We start from the raw sequence: 20,941 nt of genomic DNA, 5'->3' as shown, positions 1-20,941 counted from the left end.
TTCTTTAGTTAATGGCAGTACACAGGAAAATTCAAAGTCCAATCCACCATGGAGCTCTGTAGCAGCAGGAAACATCCTCTTCCCCTGAAAATCCCACAGGTTTTAACATAATGGTTGGCTGAAATCTGTGCCTTTCAAGTTAAACTAAACTGAGAGACAGTGACAAAACTGCAACTCTGTCAAACAGCAGTCACAACACAAGGGGCAAATACGTTCTTTCAAAAAGGTGCCCAAAGCTTCAGACCCTATGAGCCACAGACCATTAATTTTCAAGAGTGTAAGAACCACAGAATGCCTGCAACCTTTATCTACAAATTACATGTTTGTTGTAAATTAATCATGAATAATAAGAATATTTACTTTATCACAGATAACTGGAGGTTGAGGCCTTGTGGTTCCCTATGGGGGTTATAAGTCTTTTGAAGTTCGTTCTTTCTATTTAAATCCCACCTTTCTGCCAAAGCAGCTAACAAAAATAAAATATAAGTTCAACACAAACTCTTAATTAAAATGTAATATAAAAACATATTAGATGCAATAAAACAGACATCACCCAATTAATTAAAATACCAATCAGCAAAAGCCCAGCTGAATTGCAAAGGCATGCCTGAATAAAAATATATTTGCCTTCCTGCAGAAGGAAACCAGAAATGCGACCTGGCTAGATTCCCTCAGCAGTTGAGAAAAGGTTTTGGAGGACACAGATCAATCTTTTCTTAGGTACAACAGGCAGAAAATCGGTGGGAAAAAACAGCCTGGAGAAGGTGCAGAATATTTTTTTTCTATTATGACATCTTGTGAATTATTATTATTCATTGCATTTTCATACTGTCTTTTTTGAACTAACCAGAGCAAAAATTTAAAAAATCAGAAAACTAACATAATAAACAAATGAAAACATGGTAAAATGTTAAGAACAACCATGAAACCTTAACAATAAAAGAGACTATAACAAGCTAAAATTTTGAAAGAGGGTGGCCTTCCTGAATGTAGAGATAGTAAACACCAGTCTTATACTAAGTGTATTCCAGAGCTTGAAAGCAACCCAGGAAACAACACTTTTTCATATGCCTGTGAAGCAGGTCTTTGTAAGTTAGAGTGAGAGGCTTCACATGACACCTTGGGTCCAGGGTGGCTTATGAGCCCCCTGAGTGACCATGTATTCTGGGGATCCTGACAGTCAGACACAGGGCATCCTGAACTACCTTGTTCTTCCTCTTTTCCCCTTTGCTCTCCTGCAGGTATCCCAGTGGATTCTCCAACACTCCCAATGACCTCTATCATCAATTTCATGTAGGCATTTACTAACACAAAAGGTTTCAATACAACCCGGTGTGGTACCACAGACCAACCATATTAAAACACATTCTCCTGATGCAAGGAGGCACTGAAACCACCACAATCAACCGCCTCCAAGGCCCAGCCCCACCAGGCAGCCCTGAAGGATGCCACGGCTGGCTACTACTGTGTACTATTTTTGGTGACAAGTGAAGGCACATCCACAAGACGGAAATAAAACTGGCTTCTTCAGGCCTTAGTTGTCCCCTCAGCATGCGGTTTTCCTTTTTTGAACCAAGGATCTCCTCTCACCCAGCTGCCTATACAGTGGTACCTTGGCTCACAAACTTAATCCGTTCCAGAATTCTGGTTGTGACCCAAATTGGTCGTGAGCCAAGTTAAATTTCCCCATAGGGTTCAATGTAAATAAGGTTAATCCGTTCAGTAACTATTTTTTTTAATCAGAAAAATGTGAAGCAAAGTGACAAAGAACAACAAAGATCGTGGCCATCTCCCCCTCACCCTGAGCGTGGACATCTCCCCCGCCAGGACGACCACGATCGCACCCATCATCCCTGCATGCGCCCATCATCAGCGCGCTGAGCGGGGAGAGACAGGCACAAACACAGGCATGCTGGGGAGGAGATACGGACGCAAACAAAGGTGCACTGCGGAGGGAGAGATGGATGTGAATGCGGGTGCACTGGGGGGGAAGAGACAAGTGTGAATGCGGGCTCGCTGGGGGAGGGGGGAGATGGCCGAGATCACGGTTGCGCTCGTGCAGGAAAGACAGGCGCGATCTCGGCCATCTCCCCCCCTCTCTCAGCATGATCGTGGCCATCCCCCTTTTGGTGGCGGGGAGATGGCCATGATCGTGGTCACCACCCAATGCAGAGTTTGCGACCTGAGTCAAAATTTTTATGAGATTTTTGTTCGCAACCTGATTTGGTCGTGAACTCAGGCATTTGTGAGCTGAAGTACCACTGTACCTTTTCTGCCTCAACTCTTCCTTATGACTGGAGGCCAAGTGAGAGCAGGGATTACTCAACCTGTTGGCACCTGATGGAGTCGGGAGTTGCTGGGTGCAGGTAGTTACTCAATTCAGGAAATTGAGGAGGAATTTCAGGAAACACTGAAAATTTCAAGTGTGAATGAACACTTACCTCAGAAGCTGCCTGACGAGAAGTCGAGCTATCAGAAGGCCACAAACACCGCTCCTAGCACAGTGAAGAAAAGAAAATAATTTCTGAGCAACGATTACGAGAGGTTAGTCTCCTTTGTGACATTGTAGTCTATATATGAACTATATTTTTATTTGGCATTCCGATAACTATTTCTGTGTTTTGCTTCATCATTTATGCACTATTTTACTCAAACGTTAGCAAGTATTGCATGCTTCTTTCTTTCCTATCATGTTAGCTTGGGCCTGACCTGTTAGTAGTATCCAAGTCCAAATCTATGTGAATGTACTCAGAAGCAGGTCTGACATAGTTCCACTGAAGCTACTTTTAAACAAACAGGCAATTCAGTCTATAAGCCAATTTTCACCCAAAGCACTCCAGTAACTGTCCTTGGAATAACACAAGCCACAAATTACATGTGCCCCTTCAAAGTATTCTCAGCATGTTTGCCCCTTGCAACACTTCAAAGATGGTTCTTTACTCTTACCTGCTTCTGAACGTAAAAATACATACACACTAAAAGGCTTCTGAAAGCAGTGGAAGTGCTTTGTAAAATCAACAGTTACAGATTTTGTCTGATAACAAGCTTTAAAAGAGCCTACAAAATGTTGAATGTCACACAAAATGGCTTTTTAATCTGGTGTCTGTGGAAACTCAAATTGCACCAATGAAAGTATGGCATACGAAATATTTTTAAATATTGTATTTGTATTTTAAAACTTTGTTTATAACTTTGTTTATATCAACAAGGACACTGTGTCCATGTTAATTTAGTATTATCCCATGTCAGCATCCTCATTTTATATTTACATGAGCAAAGAATTCCAGGGCCATATATCACAACTGCCCAAGAAGTGGGTTCTCTTGTAAGCAAGTTCATTTTAATCTGCTCAGAAATAGGGCTTTGCTAATGTTGTTTCTTTGTTCTGGATCCCAATCCAACTCTCAAATATTATGAAAGCAACAAGCGCATTTCTAACTGCACCAAACAGACTGCAGTCCATTAAGATGACATGAACATAAAGGGTCTACACTAGTGTTAAGACTTGCCCTTCTTAAACATATTGGCCCAGTTCAGATGTACTGATCCTGATTTCATAAACCATGGCTGATCAGCTCCAAAATAAGCCTTTAGTATTCATGCCTCTCCCTCATCCTCCAAGCCCTTCTAGACTTCAGTGAAGCTGTCCAGTCAAAAACTCTGCTAATTCCGCTTACAGGGGAGTAAGAGCCACTGAGTGATGTACAGAAGTAAACATGTTTAGGAGTATACTGTAAGCCACAATTTCTTGGTTTGAAAAACTGGAAAAACCTTCACTGAAGCCAGGCACAGGAGAGGACAAAGTGCACAGGCTCAAAACTTGTTCCCAGACTAAGAAACTATGATTTATTTGGCTGGGATAGTTACATCTGCACCAGGCCATTGTTCTTTCAATTCCTGCTTCAGCTGATGATTTTATGGACTAGTCCATCAGGGATTACAAGCAACGCAAACTTATAAAACTTAGTCTGTCAGTTAAAAGATCTCCTAACAGGAATTATAATGAAAGCCAAAGTATGTATGTTTCCTATGAAAACTTCCTTGTACACATACAAAGAGACCATTATTTTTCAAATACATTTCTATGAAACGATATATCAAAAGCATTTCTACATACTTGGTTCAAGACTCCTTATATTACTAATGTATGAACAGGAAGGCAAATTTAGGCTGGGGAGAGAGACAAATGATAAATAAACCAACAAACTAAAATCCAATTATTAAAACTGGTCCAAAATATTAGACTTATATTTTCATTCTCCATCTCTCTCTCACAGTTTTGTGCATAACTGCATTAAATGCAGCATAGGAGACTTAATGGGAATGTTATAATGTTTCGGCTGCAAATTTCATCTAGCTAATCTAGCTAATGCAGCTCTCTAAATAGTCGCTTATCCTGGTTGATGTCCTGTCACTAAACTAGGAAACAATCTTGGTATGATGTAATTGCTGATGGTCCCATAGAGCACAACCATTTCATTCACCTATCCTGTCCTTACTCTTTGTAAAAACTGACACGATTAAGAATTATTAGTTATCGAGGAAAGAAACTTATTGTGTCTATTCCTAGGACGATTGCTAGTGCAGATGATACTAAATATGAAACAAACCTGAAAAGGACCCCGTGAGATAGAACTATATTTTCTAGGGTCATTTTCATTCAACTCCCCACCCCACCCCACCCACACCCAGTGAAGGAAATGTTACTTCCTGCTGTAAAGGTCAGTGAGCTTGCTTTAACCATGATCAAAGAAATATTTACAGAAAAGGTAGAAAACAGGTATTCCCGGCTTTTTAGAATACCGCGCTTATTTGGCATAGTGAGTGCTGCCACAAAATGGATGGCATGAGGCGTGTGGTCAAACTCAAAGCACCCAATCCACCAAAGGCAAACCAGTGAGCATAAATAAAACTATCACCAGCAACTTGCTTAGGAACTGCAGCTCAAGTGAATGCCACTACTCTGAGTCTGAACCCACACTTGTTTGTTCCAACAGACCTCCTGTTTCACAGCTCTAACGTTAATTTATTCCCAGTTTCCCAAATTGGAAACACCCCAAATCACATACAGGGGTCACATACTTTGCACTAAACATACACAAGTGTGTGCTAATCTTTTTTTCCCATGTTCACCCTAAAAAACACATAGCCCATCCCCCCAAATCATGTATAAACTCTCCTGAATACTCTTTCATTTACTTGCACATCCTCACATGCACAGACATGCAACCTTGTGCCCCATTAATCCATCACACACAGAGACATCCCCCCTCTCCCCACACCCCACCCCTGATGCTTTCTTGAAGCCTTTCCTTCTGCTCTCAGTTGCGCCATACTCATCCACCACCAGCCTGCCTCTGGTTGGACCACTAGACTGGTCAGGTTAGCTCTGTGAGATAATTTTATGTACCAAAAAACAGGTCCCAAGCAAAGGAACATAAGATGGTTCAATATAAGTTACCTTGGCCTCTTTTTAAGCAAGATTAACTGAAACACCCAGCAAAGGGTAATAAAATCCATTGAGGAAAAGCTTTGCCATTATTTTTTACCATTTCTAGCCAAATTATGGTTATACAGAGAGAAGGTCAACTGGACAAGCAGAGTTATGTAGATTTTCTGGCTTTGCATAGCCTCCAGAAGCATTAAACTAAATTACTTGTACTTGTTGAGAAATGACAACCATTCTTATGTTGACTGAAACCTCCTGGGAGGGAATTTCAGGCAGAATGAAGGCTTTTCATACACACTGTTTTCATATGTAGCTTGAAGTACCTTCATCTGGGGTCAGAAAAGGATCCCAGATGTGACTAGGGCTGTGTTTTTGGTTTGGTTTGGTAAGGAGGAGCTGAGGATGAAAGCTCCTTGACTGACAGTGGAAATAAGTAATTTGGGGACCTCAAATAAATGGGTTATTTTGCAACTCAACAGACCACTCATAAAAGAAATGCTTCTATATTCTAGTTTATACAGAAATAAAACTTGTAACCTTACAGGCAGGCATACAGCACAAATGTATGTTCAGTATAAAGTGATCCACTCAATTCATAATGAAAGGGGGCTGTCATTTTTAATGTTCTCTCTAGGTGGCAGCAAGAGGCCAGATGTGTGATTATTGTCCAGGTATAAATTTTTGCTTAACTCCCAGTTAGAATCTAAGTTGCTGTTGGGGCAGAAAAAAAGAGCTTGACAGACCAGTACACTTTTAACGAAACACTACTTCTTTAAAACATAAGCCATGTCCTGGATGTATACTACCCTAGGAAGAGCAACAGGATATTCCTAGCATGTTAATGATTTTTTATTTTTTTAAAAAGTCAGTCTCCTCCTCCCTCCCCCCATAAGATTCATGGAATGGATGTGAAGGCTTCTTTCTTCAAGGAGAAAATCTTAGAAGAAAAATGTTCTTCCTAACAGTCTAAATAAGTATGAAGACAACTAAATCATGGCAGTTTTTACACAGTCTGGCTGCAATCTTATGGATACCATATAATCTGAAGTACCACCTGCAACCTCAGAGAACCACTCTGAAAGTGGAGCTGCAACTCTGAATCCAGAATTTTCTCACTTGTAGCTAGTGTTGTTCTTTCCACAAGGGCTGTGGCTCCAAGATGACAAAACCAACCATGGAGCCAGCGCTGGGGGACATTCTGTGGGAAGGCCAGGCACCACTGACCTATGAGGAATCCTCGGAATGCCTCCAGATCCTCTGCTTGAGAAGGGTCTAAGTGTTTTGAAGAGTGGGAGAAGCACCAAGGGAATTGTTGCTTCCACACCACCACTGTTTTCCACTTTGATGCAAATCTTCCAAGTTTGAAGCATTACAGGAAGCTATACTGAAGGCACCCTTAATTAGTCTTCATGTTGTCTTACAAAAAACAAGTATTTGCACAGGGTTATGGTAGCAAAACAGGCCTTAGGATGAAGACGGTGCAGCTACATTGATTTTAAAAAAATCTTTATTAGCCTTCATTGCAGTGCACCATAAATTCAGCTAAAATTCCTCCAAAAATGGTTGGTATCTTTAAGCTTGCATGTGTGGATTTTTTTTCAACAAATAGTCCAGCTGGCCATTTTTCAAATCTAGTACAACATTGCAACAAAGTCCAAATAAACTGATACTATCCTAAGAGTGGTAATAATAGTAGTTTGTGCATCCTGCTAGGCACATCCACAGCTTGAAGAAAAAGCAGAGCAGAGAAAATGATTCTATGGTCCCAGGCATCACCTGGGGGACTGTAGAATGATTCAGATTTTCAGATTCAGGGTGAGGGACAGTACTGCGATCCCAGAGCTAGAAAACTGCTCCAAATCCTCTCACAGCCTATCTGGAAAGAACTGCCCTAGCTTGCTTTTCTAAGGCTCGGGAATCAACGTTGGAGGAAGGGGTAAAGGAGCAGATGAGAGCCACCATGATACAAAGTATTCTGATGGCACTCCAGCCTCTTCCCTTCCTCCCTACAAAGCACCTTGGCTAGATGGTCAAAAATGCCATCTAGCTAAAATCCAGAGCACAGGTGCAGTGGTGCTGGAATCATCTCCACTGCCTGTAACCCTCCATGATTCTCTTCCAGTTTACAGGAACTTTTCTGCCTTGATATTCAAACTTGCCATGAGCAAGTTTGAATATCCATTTGGAATCCATTTTGGTTTTAAAGGTTTGCCGATGTCACAGGCAATTCAGAAGAATTTCTCATCTGCTCCCAGCCACTGGGGCACCTTCAGCAGGACTTTCAACCCAAGAGTAGTACAGCTATCAGAATATGAAATTGAGAAAGCTCTTGTGTATAAATAAATGGAAGCATGTGGATTATTAACAACAAGTTATTGCAAAATACTAGAAAGTTTTAAATCTGAGGTGAAGTTTGCTTGTCAAAACATGAAGAGTTCAGTAGAAACATTTTTGAAGAGCTGGTGCTCTTAAGATTACAATTTATACACCACTCTATAATGGCCTGAGGTGAGAAAGGCCCAAAGGGAATGTAATTGGAGTTTTTCAAGCAATCCCATTATTTATTAAATTACCACTGTAAAATATATTTATGTGCACAATAAAACAACTATCACGTGTGTTTTATCCAAATGTGAAACTTGACACCAGAGCAAATTCTAGAAAGTTTGTTTCAACAGCATTACTTTGCCTGGATTTGGAAAATTATCTGTTATCCAACACATTGTTATCCATTTTCAGGCTGTGGTCCAGTTTCACTGCTAACTTTCAGCCCCCAGTGTGTTTGGGCCAAACAACCCAAGATGCAAAAGTAAATGCACAGTACTTTTGTCACTACTTTCCCATTTAGAACTGCAGCATTTTTCTCAAAAATATCTGATTCTGCAGATTTAATAAAATATGATGGGTAGCTCTTTGAATAACGTAAGATGCTCTGCCCTCAGCAGCAACAGTTAACATTTGATATTCTAAGGCTCATATTACAATGCATCAAAAACCATGGCTAAGTAATATATGCACAGAATGGAAAACAGTGATTTAGCTACTTCAGAAATGACTTAGATTGGCAGAGACCGAAAGCAGAATTTTAAAGGTACCACTAACAACAACCCAAAACTTTTGAAGACATTTAGTCCATCTGTGGAGTCCCTATTATGAGACTAACAAGCCAGACTACCTGTAATTTAGCCTTCTGTCTCTGCAACAGACCACATAACAGGCCCAGAGGCCACAGGTACACAAGAGTAACATGTTTCATGAAGGCTAAATGTGGAAAAACAGCAGCCAATACATTTTCCAGGTTTACACCACCAGATAATGCTTAGGGTTGGGAGGGGAGTTAGGTTTGAGTCCTCAGCCAGAGAAGCAACAGGCTAGGCTGAAGCCTTCCTTTCCCCCACAACAAGAGGTACCCTGTGGATCTTTTTTCACATGAACCACTGGATACCACAACGTATATACACCAAGAAAAAGGTTACTGGCATGCCTCCCATGCTAGCTTGAATACATTCAGTACTGCCTCATATTCAGCCCATGTATTCAGCCTATTCCGTTTCTACCGACTGGTATGTGTTTCCTAACATGGAAAAAGTTGGCAGCTTGCTTTTCTGACCACTGGATCAGCTTAATATAAAATTCTAGATGGCACCTGATTCACTACTTGGAGTTGCAGTAGCATGCGCTGAAGCCAGTAAAGTTCTACACCTTGCCTGATAACATGCTCATAATTTGAATCAGCACATAAATGGGGCCACAGTGAATTGCACCAGCCACAAAGTAGCACATTTTGGCTTGCCCAGCATCATGCTATAGTCATGCTACACTGCTATAGTCATGCTATATGCCCAACGTCTGTGCATATAGCATGAATATCAGCAGAGAGGAAGTCACTGCAAGTACAGCTGCCACATATGAAGAATTCACTAGATGGTCCTACTATATGTGCAAATACGCAGAAGCAGGACAAGCTAGCATTTCCAATGTCAGGAGCAGAAGTACTCAGGGCTGCAGTATTCCTTATCCATGCACTGAGTCCATGAATGAGTGTCTGAAGGATTATAAATAAGCTAAAAGAATTGAAGGAAAATGACACAGCATCACATCCTGGTCAACCTCTGCTTCCACTTCCTCCATCCTCAGAAACCATTTCAATCTCAGCCGCTCCCATAAGGAAATATACCTGCTTCTGCCTTGTATTTCCCCACAAGGTACAACCACACAGCAACACTATCCACACCTTTCATCTCTAAGTCACTATCCTATAAAAAGCCAGCAGGTTTTAGGATATAATGGGCAGTATTCAAGCAGATCAGTTTGGGTTAGTTCCTTTTCATAGACCAATGTGAAACAGGTTTTAAGCTACCGTATTTTTCGCTCTATAAGACGCACTTTTTTCCCACTCAAAAGGGGAAATGTCTGTGCGTCTTATAGAGCGAATGTGTGTGTGCCCAATGCCCAGGACGCTGCCGGCCCACCTGCACCACGTGGCACCACCTGGCCGGCACACGCTCGGCGTGCCCTGCTCCGCCCCCCTCCTCCGGCGCAGGTGAGAGCTGTTAATCACAGGTTGGTGTGTGTTTTCAAATGGCAACCCGTCTTTTAATGAAGCCCATGGGGAAGTGATGGGGAATGTGCCTGTGATTATCAGGAAGCTTTCCATGGATCAGTTATCTGTTAGTTGATCAGACACATTTTTTTTAGGATCAGTGGATATTTGAACAGCATTACCTTCCTGTATGAAGTTTATTCTTCAAAGGCTACTTAGTCCGCTGTGTGTTTGATTTACCGTACAATATCTCATTTTTTGTCAGAAGTTTTTTTCTATTATTTACTAATAGGGCAGTGTGGACATTACTGGCTTTTTTAGATTTGTTATTGAATTGTTTGCAGCAGCTCTTGTATAACTGGTGTAGATTGTGGATTCCTTCAATAATTCCACTACTGACTAAGAAAGTGATGTCAGTGATTGTGAGCAACAGAGCTTCATAAATTCTGACTCTAGTGATGATGAGTTCTATGGGTTCAACAAAAACTAGAAGAGTACTCAAACTTTAAAGTCTCTCTTTTGTTAATGACAGTGATGATGGTTCTTAATGCCACTGTTGACTGCTGTTCACTTTACAAGGTTGAAATACGGTATTAACGTATTCTGTTATAGTTTATTAAATAGTTTAATAAACCATTTGATTCAGAATATTTTTTCTTGTTTTCCTCCTCTAAAAACTAGGTGCGTCTTATGGTCAGGTGCGTCTTATAGAGCGAAAAATATGGTATATCCATCAATAAGTGTTGGTCAGATGTAGAATTTCATCTGCTTGGTATTAGGGATGGATCCTTACTCAGAGCTAAGGACCACATGTGTTTCATGAAGCAGATCCAGGTTCAGACCCCAGTATGCCCCATCAAAAAGAAATCAGACAGAAGAACTCTGCCCAAGAATGCATCCAGTCAAAGTAAAGCAATGGTTTGGTTCCGCATTACGACAGCTTCTTCATACAGTTCATCCAGCAAATATGTTGAAAATCATTAAAGCTGCATGTTTTCCACACTGTAGAAAGCAGGACCTCTTACAGTTTACAAAAATTATTTTACTAATAAAACTACTAGTGATAAAGCGACACAAATTCAGTTTATTGAAAAAATGAACATAACTTTATGAAAAACTGACATTACCAACAAAACAGAGGAATTAAAAATTGATGGCATAATTTGGCCTTTACCTATCCATAAACCTACACTTAATTAGCCAGAGAACTAATGAATTACTTGAACTCATAACAGAAGCAGAAGAGCAAAGTTTCTCTCAGATATTTTGGATCTTGTTAACCAACTTGCTTCCATTATGAGGCTTCCACTACCAAGAAGTTTAGCTTATTAGTCAGGAAACGTTCTAAATCTATGATCATGATATGAACATACATAATTGTATGACTGATATACCATTAAGAGAATAGATTCTTTTTACACAGTAATCCTTTTCCCACAAGTACACGAATGTTTCCTGGGAACATATGATGCATAAAGGTTAGGTGCAATAGAACATCCCTGCACATGTTCATGAGAGCCTATCTAAGCAGGACGTCCAGATATGAACATGGTTGGTTAGTGATACATGTCTGTTTATACTCCTCTTTCTGAAGACAAGGTATGTCCTAAAGTAAGGCTGGGCTACCTATGCCCTCCAGATGGGTTATCAAAGGATTGTTTAAACATGCCAACCCCTGCCAGTTTGGACAACACAATATGCCATAGTTGAGGCAAGGCTTGAATACTCAAGTTCTGCCCAGCATACATCACAACCCATAAATAATCCATGATCGGCTGCAGTGAAAACTAGGCTGATATGGTAAGACTGCTTCAGCATTGGATATGGGAAATCCAGATTCAAATTCCAAATAGCCATGAAGCTCACGGTTTGACCACAAACTCTTACAGTATTGTTGTAGGGATATAAGAGAATGTCCCTTAATTACTTGGAAAATGAGAAGGCTACATAGGAGCAAAACTGTGATAGCAAACAGAGTCTTAAGGTATTTACACAATAGGCAGATACATTTTAAAACTACTACTTTGGAAGAAAAAAAGAGCACAAATGCTGACAAAAGGAAACATTTTTGGTTGCTCATAAGAGAAAAAGTGGCATGTTCCACTCAACTTATTTCAATGAATAAGTGAACACAGACTTGTTTAAAGCTATCAGACCTGGTCCAACAGCAGCCATGACCATAACTTCTTTCTCTGTTTACTGGTAAGCAGTTGGTCACTGAGAACTAAGTGGATGGCCACTGAGAAACAAACCCTTTAGGACATAGTGAATAGTACAGAAGGGTGTAAACTCACCGGTTGTAAGGATTCCTCTTGCCTCCTGCTTTGGCTCTGCCGACTTATGAAGGACCGTGTTGATACTTTATAATGGTTCAGCAAGCAGATGATCACTACTATCATAACAGTTATCACCACAATTATGATGATAATCTGAACGAACTCTAGTTCCGCTGGGGGAGAGAAAGAAGAAAGAGAAATGTCACCCTTCAGGCAGACACAGGTTAAAAACCAGAATGTATAAGAAACAAGACGCGTGAACTGCTAGTATCTAGTCCCAAATAATGATACGTTAATTAATGATTGATTAATTATTCAATATATTCAATAAAAGTGTTCTTCCATAGCAAAAATCTTACAAAAATACTTTGGGCGGAATAATTTTTTGGGGTAGCAAGTTAAGGCTTCACCCCTTGGACTTTTTCCACTCCCAAAGTTGCACATTTTAGAAGAAGAACAAAACTTTGCATGCATTCATCACTTTCAGACAGAGAAGACACAAATGTACAACATATTTCCCTATCATAGTTTTTGTTCTCTTCTGCCAATACCTAGAAAAAGCTTTCCATCATTTTCTAGGTTTTGATACAGATACAGCATACCACAAGATTCAATATAAATGTAACTTTTAGGGACATAATTTCACCACATCTAGACCCTAATGTTAATTCAAAAAGCAGATCCAAATCAAAGATGGATAAATTTATCAAGAAGCTGAGATTTTATCAACAGGAGACACAATTATTCTTGATTTCAATAAGTCATCCTGGAAAGTGCATAGCAAAGTTACCTACAAATGAATTAATAGTATATTAACACCCTGTGAGGAAACAAAGAAGCTTAAAACAAAGAAGTGAATAAGTAAAGCCCCCAAGGCTCAGCACTTGTTCCTATGATTACAATCAGGTCAAACACCTCATCTGTTGGGAAGAAACCTTGGCAAAACAGGCATAATGTACTGTTGTCACATCATCATGTAATAAAAAGGAGTGTTTACAGAAGGCTGGTGTAGTCCAAGGCAGTCCTTCCCCAAAGGCATTCACGGATAGCTCTACTGTAGAAACAATACTTACCTGAATGAAGCTGCTACAGCACACACTATTAAGCTAACCCCAAATATGAGCAAAACAAGTAAAGTACATGTTTTACAACAGGGCTGAGGGTTCTTGTGGCCATTCAGATGTTGTGGGACTCCCACTCCCATTAGCCATGGCCAACAAAGCCAATGACAGGGAAGGCACAGCCCAACATCAAAAGGGCCCAAATTGCCCATCCATACCCAATTCAGAGTCATGAGGAGAAGGAGTTGATCAAAAAAGCATAATGGCACTCTTATAATACTTTGGAGTTCCATTATCAGGATGAGAAGGGCCATAGGGGGAACCACTCAGGAGGCATTGCACAGCTCATACTCCAAATCCTTTAGGAGCTTGAGTTGCACTTGTAATGCTCTTACATTATCAAAATATTAAGATCGCTATTGACTTATCTATAACTAGTCTCCCACTACTTCAGTCATAGTAAAAGGTAAAGGTTTCCCCTTGACGTTACGTCCAGTCATGCCTGACTCTAGGGGGAGGTGCTCATCTCCGTTTCCTAGCCGAGGGAGCCAGCGTTTGTCCGCAGACAGTCTCCGTGGTCATGTGGCCGGCATGACTAAACACTGAAGTGCACAGAACGCTGTCACCTGCCCACCGAGGTGGTACCTTTTTATCTACTTGCATTTGCCTGCTTTCAAACTGCAAGGTTGGCAGGAGCTGGGACGGAGCAACGGGAACTCACCCTGTTGTGCAGATTCGAACCGGCGACCTTTCGATCAACCAGCCCAGCAGCACAGTGGTTTCACCCACTGTGCCACCTGCATCCCCTTTCAGTCATAGTAGAGGTGCAGTAAGTGGGAAATGTAAGAAAAAGGTTACCAACTAGATGGGTTACTTTGAAGAAAAAGAAACCTTGAATATGCAAATGTCTCTTTAAAGGGCAACAGAGAAAAAAGAACAAGGGTTGCCTTTGCATATATCACAGCGCATTTTTTTAAAAAAGTGAAACCAGGGTGATGAGAGATTAACCTAGAAAGTCACTGTAGTTTTATAAAGTCACAATGCCCATAAAAAGTCTTAAAGATTAAAGAAAATGCTCCAGGGAATTACAAATGTTTTCCTTTTGGAAGACATGATAATTGCTTTACACGCCTCAGATTCAATTAATGCATCAATTAAAATTATGGCACTTTGGGACAAACTTGTCACATCATTAATCTTGAAGACTCACACCTTTAGCCATTCAAATTAACAGAAAAAACACATCAATGGCTGAATAATGTTCCTGTTTGTACCTAAAAAACCTATTTACAATGCAAATCTTCAACAGCAGTGCCTAAGACAGCATTCAGCCCTTTTCTGAACCAATGCATGTTTGCATACATGGATGGGGATGGCGACAAGCCAAGGGCAAAAATGCATTCAACAGTATGGACTAGCTTACCTGTTAATGAATCATGCTCTTTTAGTTGCAAGAAATTCTGTCATTCACAAAAATAATAACTGGCCTGCACTTGGGGATCTTCAGTATGCAGTCTTAGGAAAGACAGTATTAGGACTGGAAAGAATTTGGCTATTCAAAACATAACTCTGCCTAAAGATGAATAAGACTACCCTGCATTGAATGCCATTTTTCTTGGTATAAATCAAAGAAGAGCAATATGTGAGTCCTTTTGTTAAGGAATCTTGGCTGAACTAGAGATGCAAAATTTTAAAATAGTAGCAATTATAGAAAAAAAATGAAATCAGTGAAAAAGTATTTCCCTCCAGTCTGTCCTATTTCCAATTATTCTGTAAGGAGTAAGATTAGTAATTTGCATTTTAAAACAATCGAAATTCCTCCCCTTCACAAATACTGAGAACACACAAATGGGTTAGTGGTAAACTCTAGGAATCACCAACAGTAAGAACAGACATTCCAAGACATATTTCTCTGGACAGACAAAATGGTGCATAGACGATCTTATAATTTCACTATATACTGTAAGAGTTATTGATAGCCTGACAAAATGTTAAAATAACTTGTTATGCAATTGGAGAGAGACACCTTCCTTTTACTTTTCTCTACTTGTTTCCTCCTCACAGCCATCACTGGCCAAATACTTCAGCTTTACTTGAGCTAGTTATGGATTCCAGTGCTACTGTCACAAGCACCATGTGCAATATCCAGTAGATTTAACTTTTCTTCAGGTTGCTATTGCCCTATTTATTGACAACAGAGTAAAAAACAAATCCTTGATTTCTGGGCTCTATGGGTTCCCCACTGCCACAAAAGAACACAAGCTTTAAATTTAAAAAACAAAGTGTGACCATTTCTGAATTATAGGATACTACTATGCCCAAGATTTCAGAGGCCAATAACCTAACTATTTAGTTCACCCTAAGTTATATTATTTCTGTTCCATCGGAACAACAGTTGCAAAAGAGAAATAAGCAGAAAAGTAATGTTGATTTAGGCTTTCCTAGAATGCAGTGATGGCTGGAATGACGTTACTTCTGCACTGGCCAAAAGCACAGAATGCTAAATTTAATCAAGGGTCATACACGATTTAACATAAGGGCAATTCCTCCTTTACTATGAATAGTTATTTTGCAACCTGAAGAGTTATTTAACAGTCTTGGGGGAGACCAACTCTGAAAAGCTGGAATTCTGATCTGATCACCAGAAGAAAAGTAGACTTTTCTATCCCAAGCTCCTTTAAAAAAAATGCCAATGCTATTATGACACAGAAAAAACAATTCTGAAAAATTAGAGGGGAAAAGGACTGCATACGAATGTGTGTGAGAGCACACGTGTACAGAAGTGCAAGAGAGAGGTGCGCACACATGCTGAGCAATAGCCAGGCATTCTTGATCAACAGAATGTAGCTTCATTTCCACATCTTCAGTTGCAGTAGTTTCACAACTTCCAACTGCAGTGCAGTTTCTACCCCTGGGCTCTCTACTCACACATCCACTTATACAGCCACAATTATATATATGTTTACAAAGAAAAAACGTCCTACAATTTCCAGCATTCCTAAGCCAACTGTGCTTGCTGGGGAATGCTGGGAATTGTATGCATGGGTAGGGATAAAAAAGTGTCCTAGGATTGCACCCTTAGGGCTACACCTTAATCATATACTACTGTGTAGCTAACAGGTGAGAAATCCATTTCCATTCCTAAAGCCAGCACCAGGTTATAGCCACAAGGGGAATGAACAGTTTGTTCCTTTTAATATAATAGCTTCTTTGTTGCATTTTATATTCAAGCTTCATTTCATTCTCACATGCATACATAGTTACAATATCCTAGGAATGTTTTATTCTTAGTAAAAGCAACACATCCTAAAAGTTCACAATCTCCAGAATGGCAAAGAGTGCTACCCTAACAGATTATACAGATTTCTAGGAAAAAGCCTATTAGACTCTGGGGAGCCGAATGAGAAAAAGCAACGCAAAAATGCAAAATTAAAAGCCCAGAACCTTGTACACCAAAATAATCACATGCATAATGTATTTCCAGCTACCAGAATAAAATATAAAATAAGATATAAATATACCTTACATGAAAGAGTACTCCTATGTACAATACTAATACATGTTGCACCTCATCGATCTAGAAAAAAAATCACTCCTAGATCCACACACGGAAATAACTGCACCCTACAATTATTCATAAAAGAGAAAAACCTATGATTTTAATTATTCAGCCGTCCTGAACATAAGTATGGCATGCTTACAGTGTCCATGATCCTACCCACACTAATTTCAATTAAGCAGGACTAGCACCTTGGGCAGACATGCCCTGGAGGGCTATGAAGTCATCAATTAGGGGGAAACTCACTATGTTGGCTCTCAATCCAGAACATACCCCTCTACTTTCAAGTCTCTGAACAGAGAGTTGCCGATTTAACCAAATCCAACCATGACGCAAAATCTCAACAGAAATGAGACCAACGAGGGGAAAGGAAAGGGTGCGATGGAAAGTAACCTTAGGGAGAGAGGCGAGAAAGAACTTGACGAAATAAGCTAGGCGAGAGGAGAGGCGAAAAATACCTCTGTCGAAAACCAGGTCTTTCAACTGAGCATCCTTCAAGGTTGTACTGTTAAGCTGGTCAGTGGACATAATCGTGTCCTCCTCCGCTGGGAAAGGAGCCCTGGAGCGCGCAGGGCATCGCCTCGGGCTCCTTGCAGCAGCTGGGCAGCGTCCTCTGGAGTTCCCCCGCTCGCCCAAGCTGGTCGGGATCAGGCTGGCTGCGTCTTTCCCTCGGCTGACAGGTATAGCGGGACCGAGCGCCGTCCTTACTTTTAGACACCCACCTCGGCCGGGGTGGCTCAACCCGCAAGCGGAGGCGCCCAGAGCACCAGCGCCGGAATCAGGGGCGGCAGGGACGGGGAGGGGACGGGCAAGAACGGGAGGGGTGTCAGCGAAGGAGAGGCTCTCCTCCGAGGCCTCCCATGCCTCCCAGTCTGAGGCGGAGCCCCCTCCCCGCACCCCTGCCCCGAAGATGCCCCGCTGCCCCGCTAGCAGCCACCGACCGGGGCGCACAAGTCCGCACAGAGCAGCGCGCCCGCGCGCAACTGGCCGCCCAAAAAGAAGAACGGAAAGAAAAAGGTGGGGAGCCGAAGCGTCGTTTTAGAAGAGGGGGAAGAAGCCTCCGCCGGGCATCCCGATTCCGTCCCGTCCGTGATAATATGTATCAAGAGAGAGAGGGAGGGGAGGGAGGGGAGGGAGGGGGAGGGAGAGAGAAGCAGCTTGAGAAGGAAGAAGCGAAATGAGGCCAAGGGTGGGGAGAAAGCCAAGGAAGAAGGCGGCGAAGGCGAAGGCGAAGGCGACGGCGCTCTTACCAACTTCCCGCATGCAACTGCTCCGCCGCCGCCGACTCGCGCTTTAAACCAAGCCCAACTGACACTTTAAAGGTTTCTAAGTCTTCCGCATTTCTCCTCCAGCGCGACGTGCGTCACTCCGTGCCCCAAACGCGCGGCCTTTGCCGCCGCCGCCGCCGCCGCTTTAGCCGAGAGACTCCGCTGGGCTCCCTCCCCCACGCCCCACGCCGTCCTCGGCGATTGGGAACTGCGCGCACATGCTCCTCGCGGCCGGGCGGGCTCGCTGGCGCCGCCGGCGGCGGAAAAAGCCAGCGCCACCCTGGTCCCGGCCGGCCGCCGCACGAAGCAGGCGCGGCGGTCTCCTCGGGATGTATCGGGAGCACACCTGGGGGAGGTGGAAAGGAGCGCCAGGCTCCCCCCCCCCCCCCCCGGGCTACTCTCTTGAAGCAGTCTCTCGCCTCCAAAACTGTATGAAGTAGCAGCCCTGGCGGGAGGGGAGGGCGTGCGTTATGCATGGGTGGGATGTGTCATCGACCATGGGTCTACATAAATGTAAATGGGATCTCTTCCTCATCCCAACACGGTCCCCTTTATTTTCCTTTCAGGTTCTGTCTCTCATTTGACACCCCCACCCGCATATGCATCTTTATTTTCAGATGGAGTTGGCTCTTTTCAAATAGAAACCCTACAATGAATAAAACCTATATAATGATTTAAAAAATCTGTTTTGCAATATGGGGTAAGAGGAAATAAGGACTAAACTTGAGTTACGGTGGCTTGGAAATCCCTGCTTAAGCCATAAAGCTACATTTCCTTTCCGTTTAATTACCACCACCACTTGAAGAATAAGCAGAATACAAAGTAATAATTAAGCATTCACAACAGAGACATCCTTCAGGCTTTTCTATACCCTGAGACAGAAGTGATCACTTTTTTTTTCTTTTTACTATTTTGTTTGCACTGGCAAAATCAGAAGCAACTTACTCATCTTCTTGTTTAAATGCAAAGTTACTGTCGCTTTTGGTGGATGCAAAAGTCCTGCATGGTTTTTATATGGAGAAGCCTGGAGGGGCAGTGTTGGTATGGTCACAGTAGGCTGGGCTTCACGGCACACACACACACACACACTCACTCACTCACTCTTTGGGACTTGCTGTGCAGTAGCTTCCTATTTTAAAAAGTCTTGTCTCCTTGCTCCTTAAGGCAAATCCTTTAAATTGTAGGGGGATGGGGGAACATAGGCTCCGGTTGAGTGGAAAAGGCACTCGTGAAAGACAAAGGGGAAATAAAATGGGATTTATTTATTTATTTATTTATTTATTAAAACATTTTTATGCCGCCCCATTCGCCGAAGCCTCGGGGCGGCTTACAACAATAAGTTAAAAAAATAATTATTAAATTAAAAATGTAAGCATTGAGTTAAAAATACAAAAATACCAATATAAAATATTTGTTCTCATTGGGTAAGAGGGAAAATTCTTGCTCTCTTTGGAGAGAAATGAGTTACAGTGCTCGTTCAGGAGAAGTGTACTTAAGTGGGAAGAAGAGGTTGTCCTTGTCATCCATCATCATCATCGCCTAGCACTGGCCAACCAAGTGATTCTGAGAAGTTTATGGACTATTTATCTGTAGCAACAACTTCCCTGTGCTAGCCCTAGCCCCTGATTTTCATATGCATATTACCTCTTCACATATAGGTATCATAGCAATATTCCAGTCTTCATGAGGTCCAGAATGCTGCAGCCCAGCTATTGTTCCAGGGCCAGTTGTCCAGTAAACATGTGAGCCTCTTGTTAAAGCAGCTTTAGTGGATATCAGTCCATTTCCAGGCTCTATTCAATATGCTGGTTGGGATTTCTCTCTGTTCTGCCACCAGCAGAGACACATTTGATGGGAACAAAAGAAGGGACCTTCTTGGGGGCTGTTCCCAGGATTTGGAACTCCCTGCCAAGAAGGCCAGAGTAGGTTCATCTGTTATCCCTCTGCCAGCAAGCAAAGACATTTTATTTAAGGCAAGCTTTTCTCTCTAAGCTGATCTGCTGCTAAATTGTGTTTTTAATTTTGTAGGTGGTGTTGTTCTTACTGCTTTGATGTTTCATTTATTTGTGTTTGATGTGTTTTGCAGGATATATCTTTAATTAGTGCATTTGAATGGTTTAATTATAACTTTATCTTTCTTGATCTCCAGTTTTTAAAAACTCCACACTGTTTTTCTGAAAAACTTAACAATTTTGGATTATGAAATATTTTATTTGAAAAGAATACAACATTTAAGACAAGGTGTACATATATTGCTACCTGGCCTTAACTCTGCCAAAAATGATTTCTAAAACTACACAATAGGAATCCTCTTGTTCTAAGACTATACTTTTTTTTTTTTTTTGCAAATTTTGATGATACAGAGAGACACTTTTTAAAAGATCCTCTTTGTTAAAGCCCAAGCATTGCTGTTTCTTTCATTCCTGAATCAAACCTCTGACCTAAGGTATATGTCACTGACAAGCATTTTACAATGTTCATTTACATATATGTGACTGGAGATAATGTATCATGATATTTTATGAACAAGTGCATTCTGGTTAGCTACTGCAGCAGTCAATGAGGATCTAAGACCCACATGTAAGAAAAACATTGCCGATCAGCCTGCCACAGAGACCATGTGCAAGGAACAACATGTCATCATCTTTTCCTTTCAAGGAGAAGGGCCGAGGGGCATGCTGCAGAGGGGAAAAGTGAAGTGCGGGGTGACATAAGAACATGTTCCAAAATAGCTGCTTTTTAATAGGATGAGCAGGGGGCCTTGGCAGGCACCAAGGGAAACGCC

The 20,941-nt window shown here is 41.6% G+C and overlaps 1 protein-coding gene across 5 annotated transcripts in view; it reads right to left on the bottom strand.

Annotated features, from left to right (window-relative positions):
- Positions 1 to 20,941, bottom strand: part of LDLRAD4 (low density lipoprotein receptor class A domain containing 4) — a 324,657-nt gene that overhangs the window by 15,095 nt on the left and 288,621 nt on the right. For 3 of the 5 annotated variants that reach the window (XM_044426637.1, XM_044426638.1, XM_044426641.1), the window contains 2 exons: positions 12,287 to 12,441; positions 2,442 to 2,495 (listed from right to left, as the gene is read on the bottom strand). In XM_044426637.1, coding sequence (XP_044282572.1) covers positions 2,442 to 2,495; positions 12,287 to 12,441 — 209 coding nt within the window. Of the gene's footprint in view, positions 1 to 2,441; positions 2,496 to 12,286; positions 12,442 to 17,346; positions 17,665 to 18,138; positions 18,232 to 20,941 lie in introns of those variants that run through there. The other 2 variants (XM_044426640.1, XM_044426639.1) reach the window with 2 other exon arrangements.

Source organism: Varanus komodoensis, unplaced genomic scaffold (genome assembly GCF_004798865.1).
Source record: "Varanus komodoensis strain SLA01 unplaced genomic scaffold, ASM479886v1 scaffold17, whole genome shotgun sequence".
Lineage (NCBI taxonomy): Eukaryota > Metazoa > Chordata > Lepidosauria > Squamata > Varanidae > Varanus > Varanus komodoensis.
Note: the sequence above shows the minus strand (reverse complement) of the source record. Positions and strands in the feature narration are given on the sequence as shown.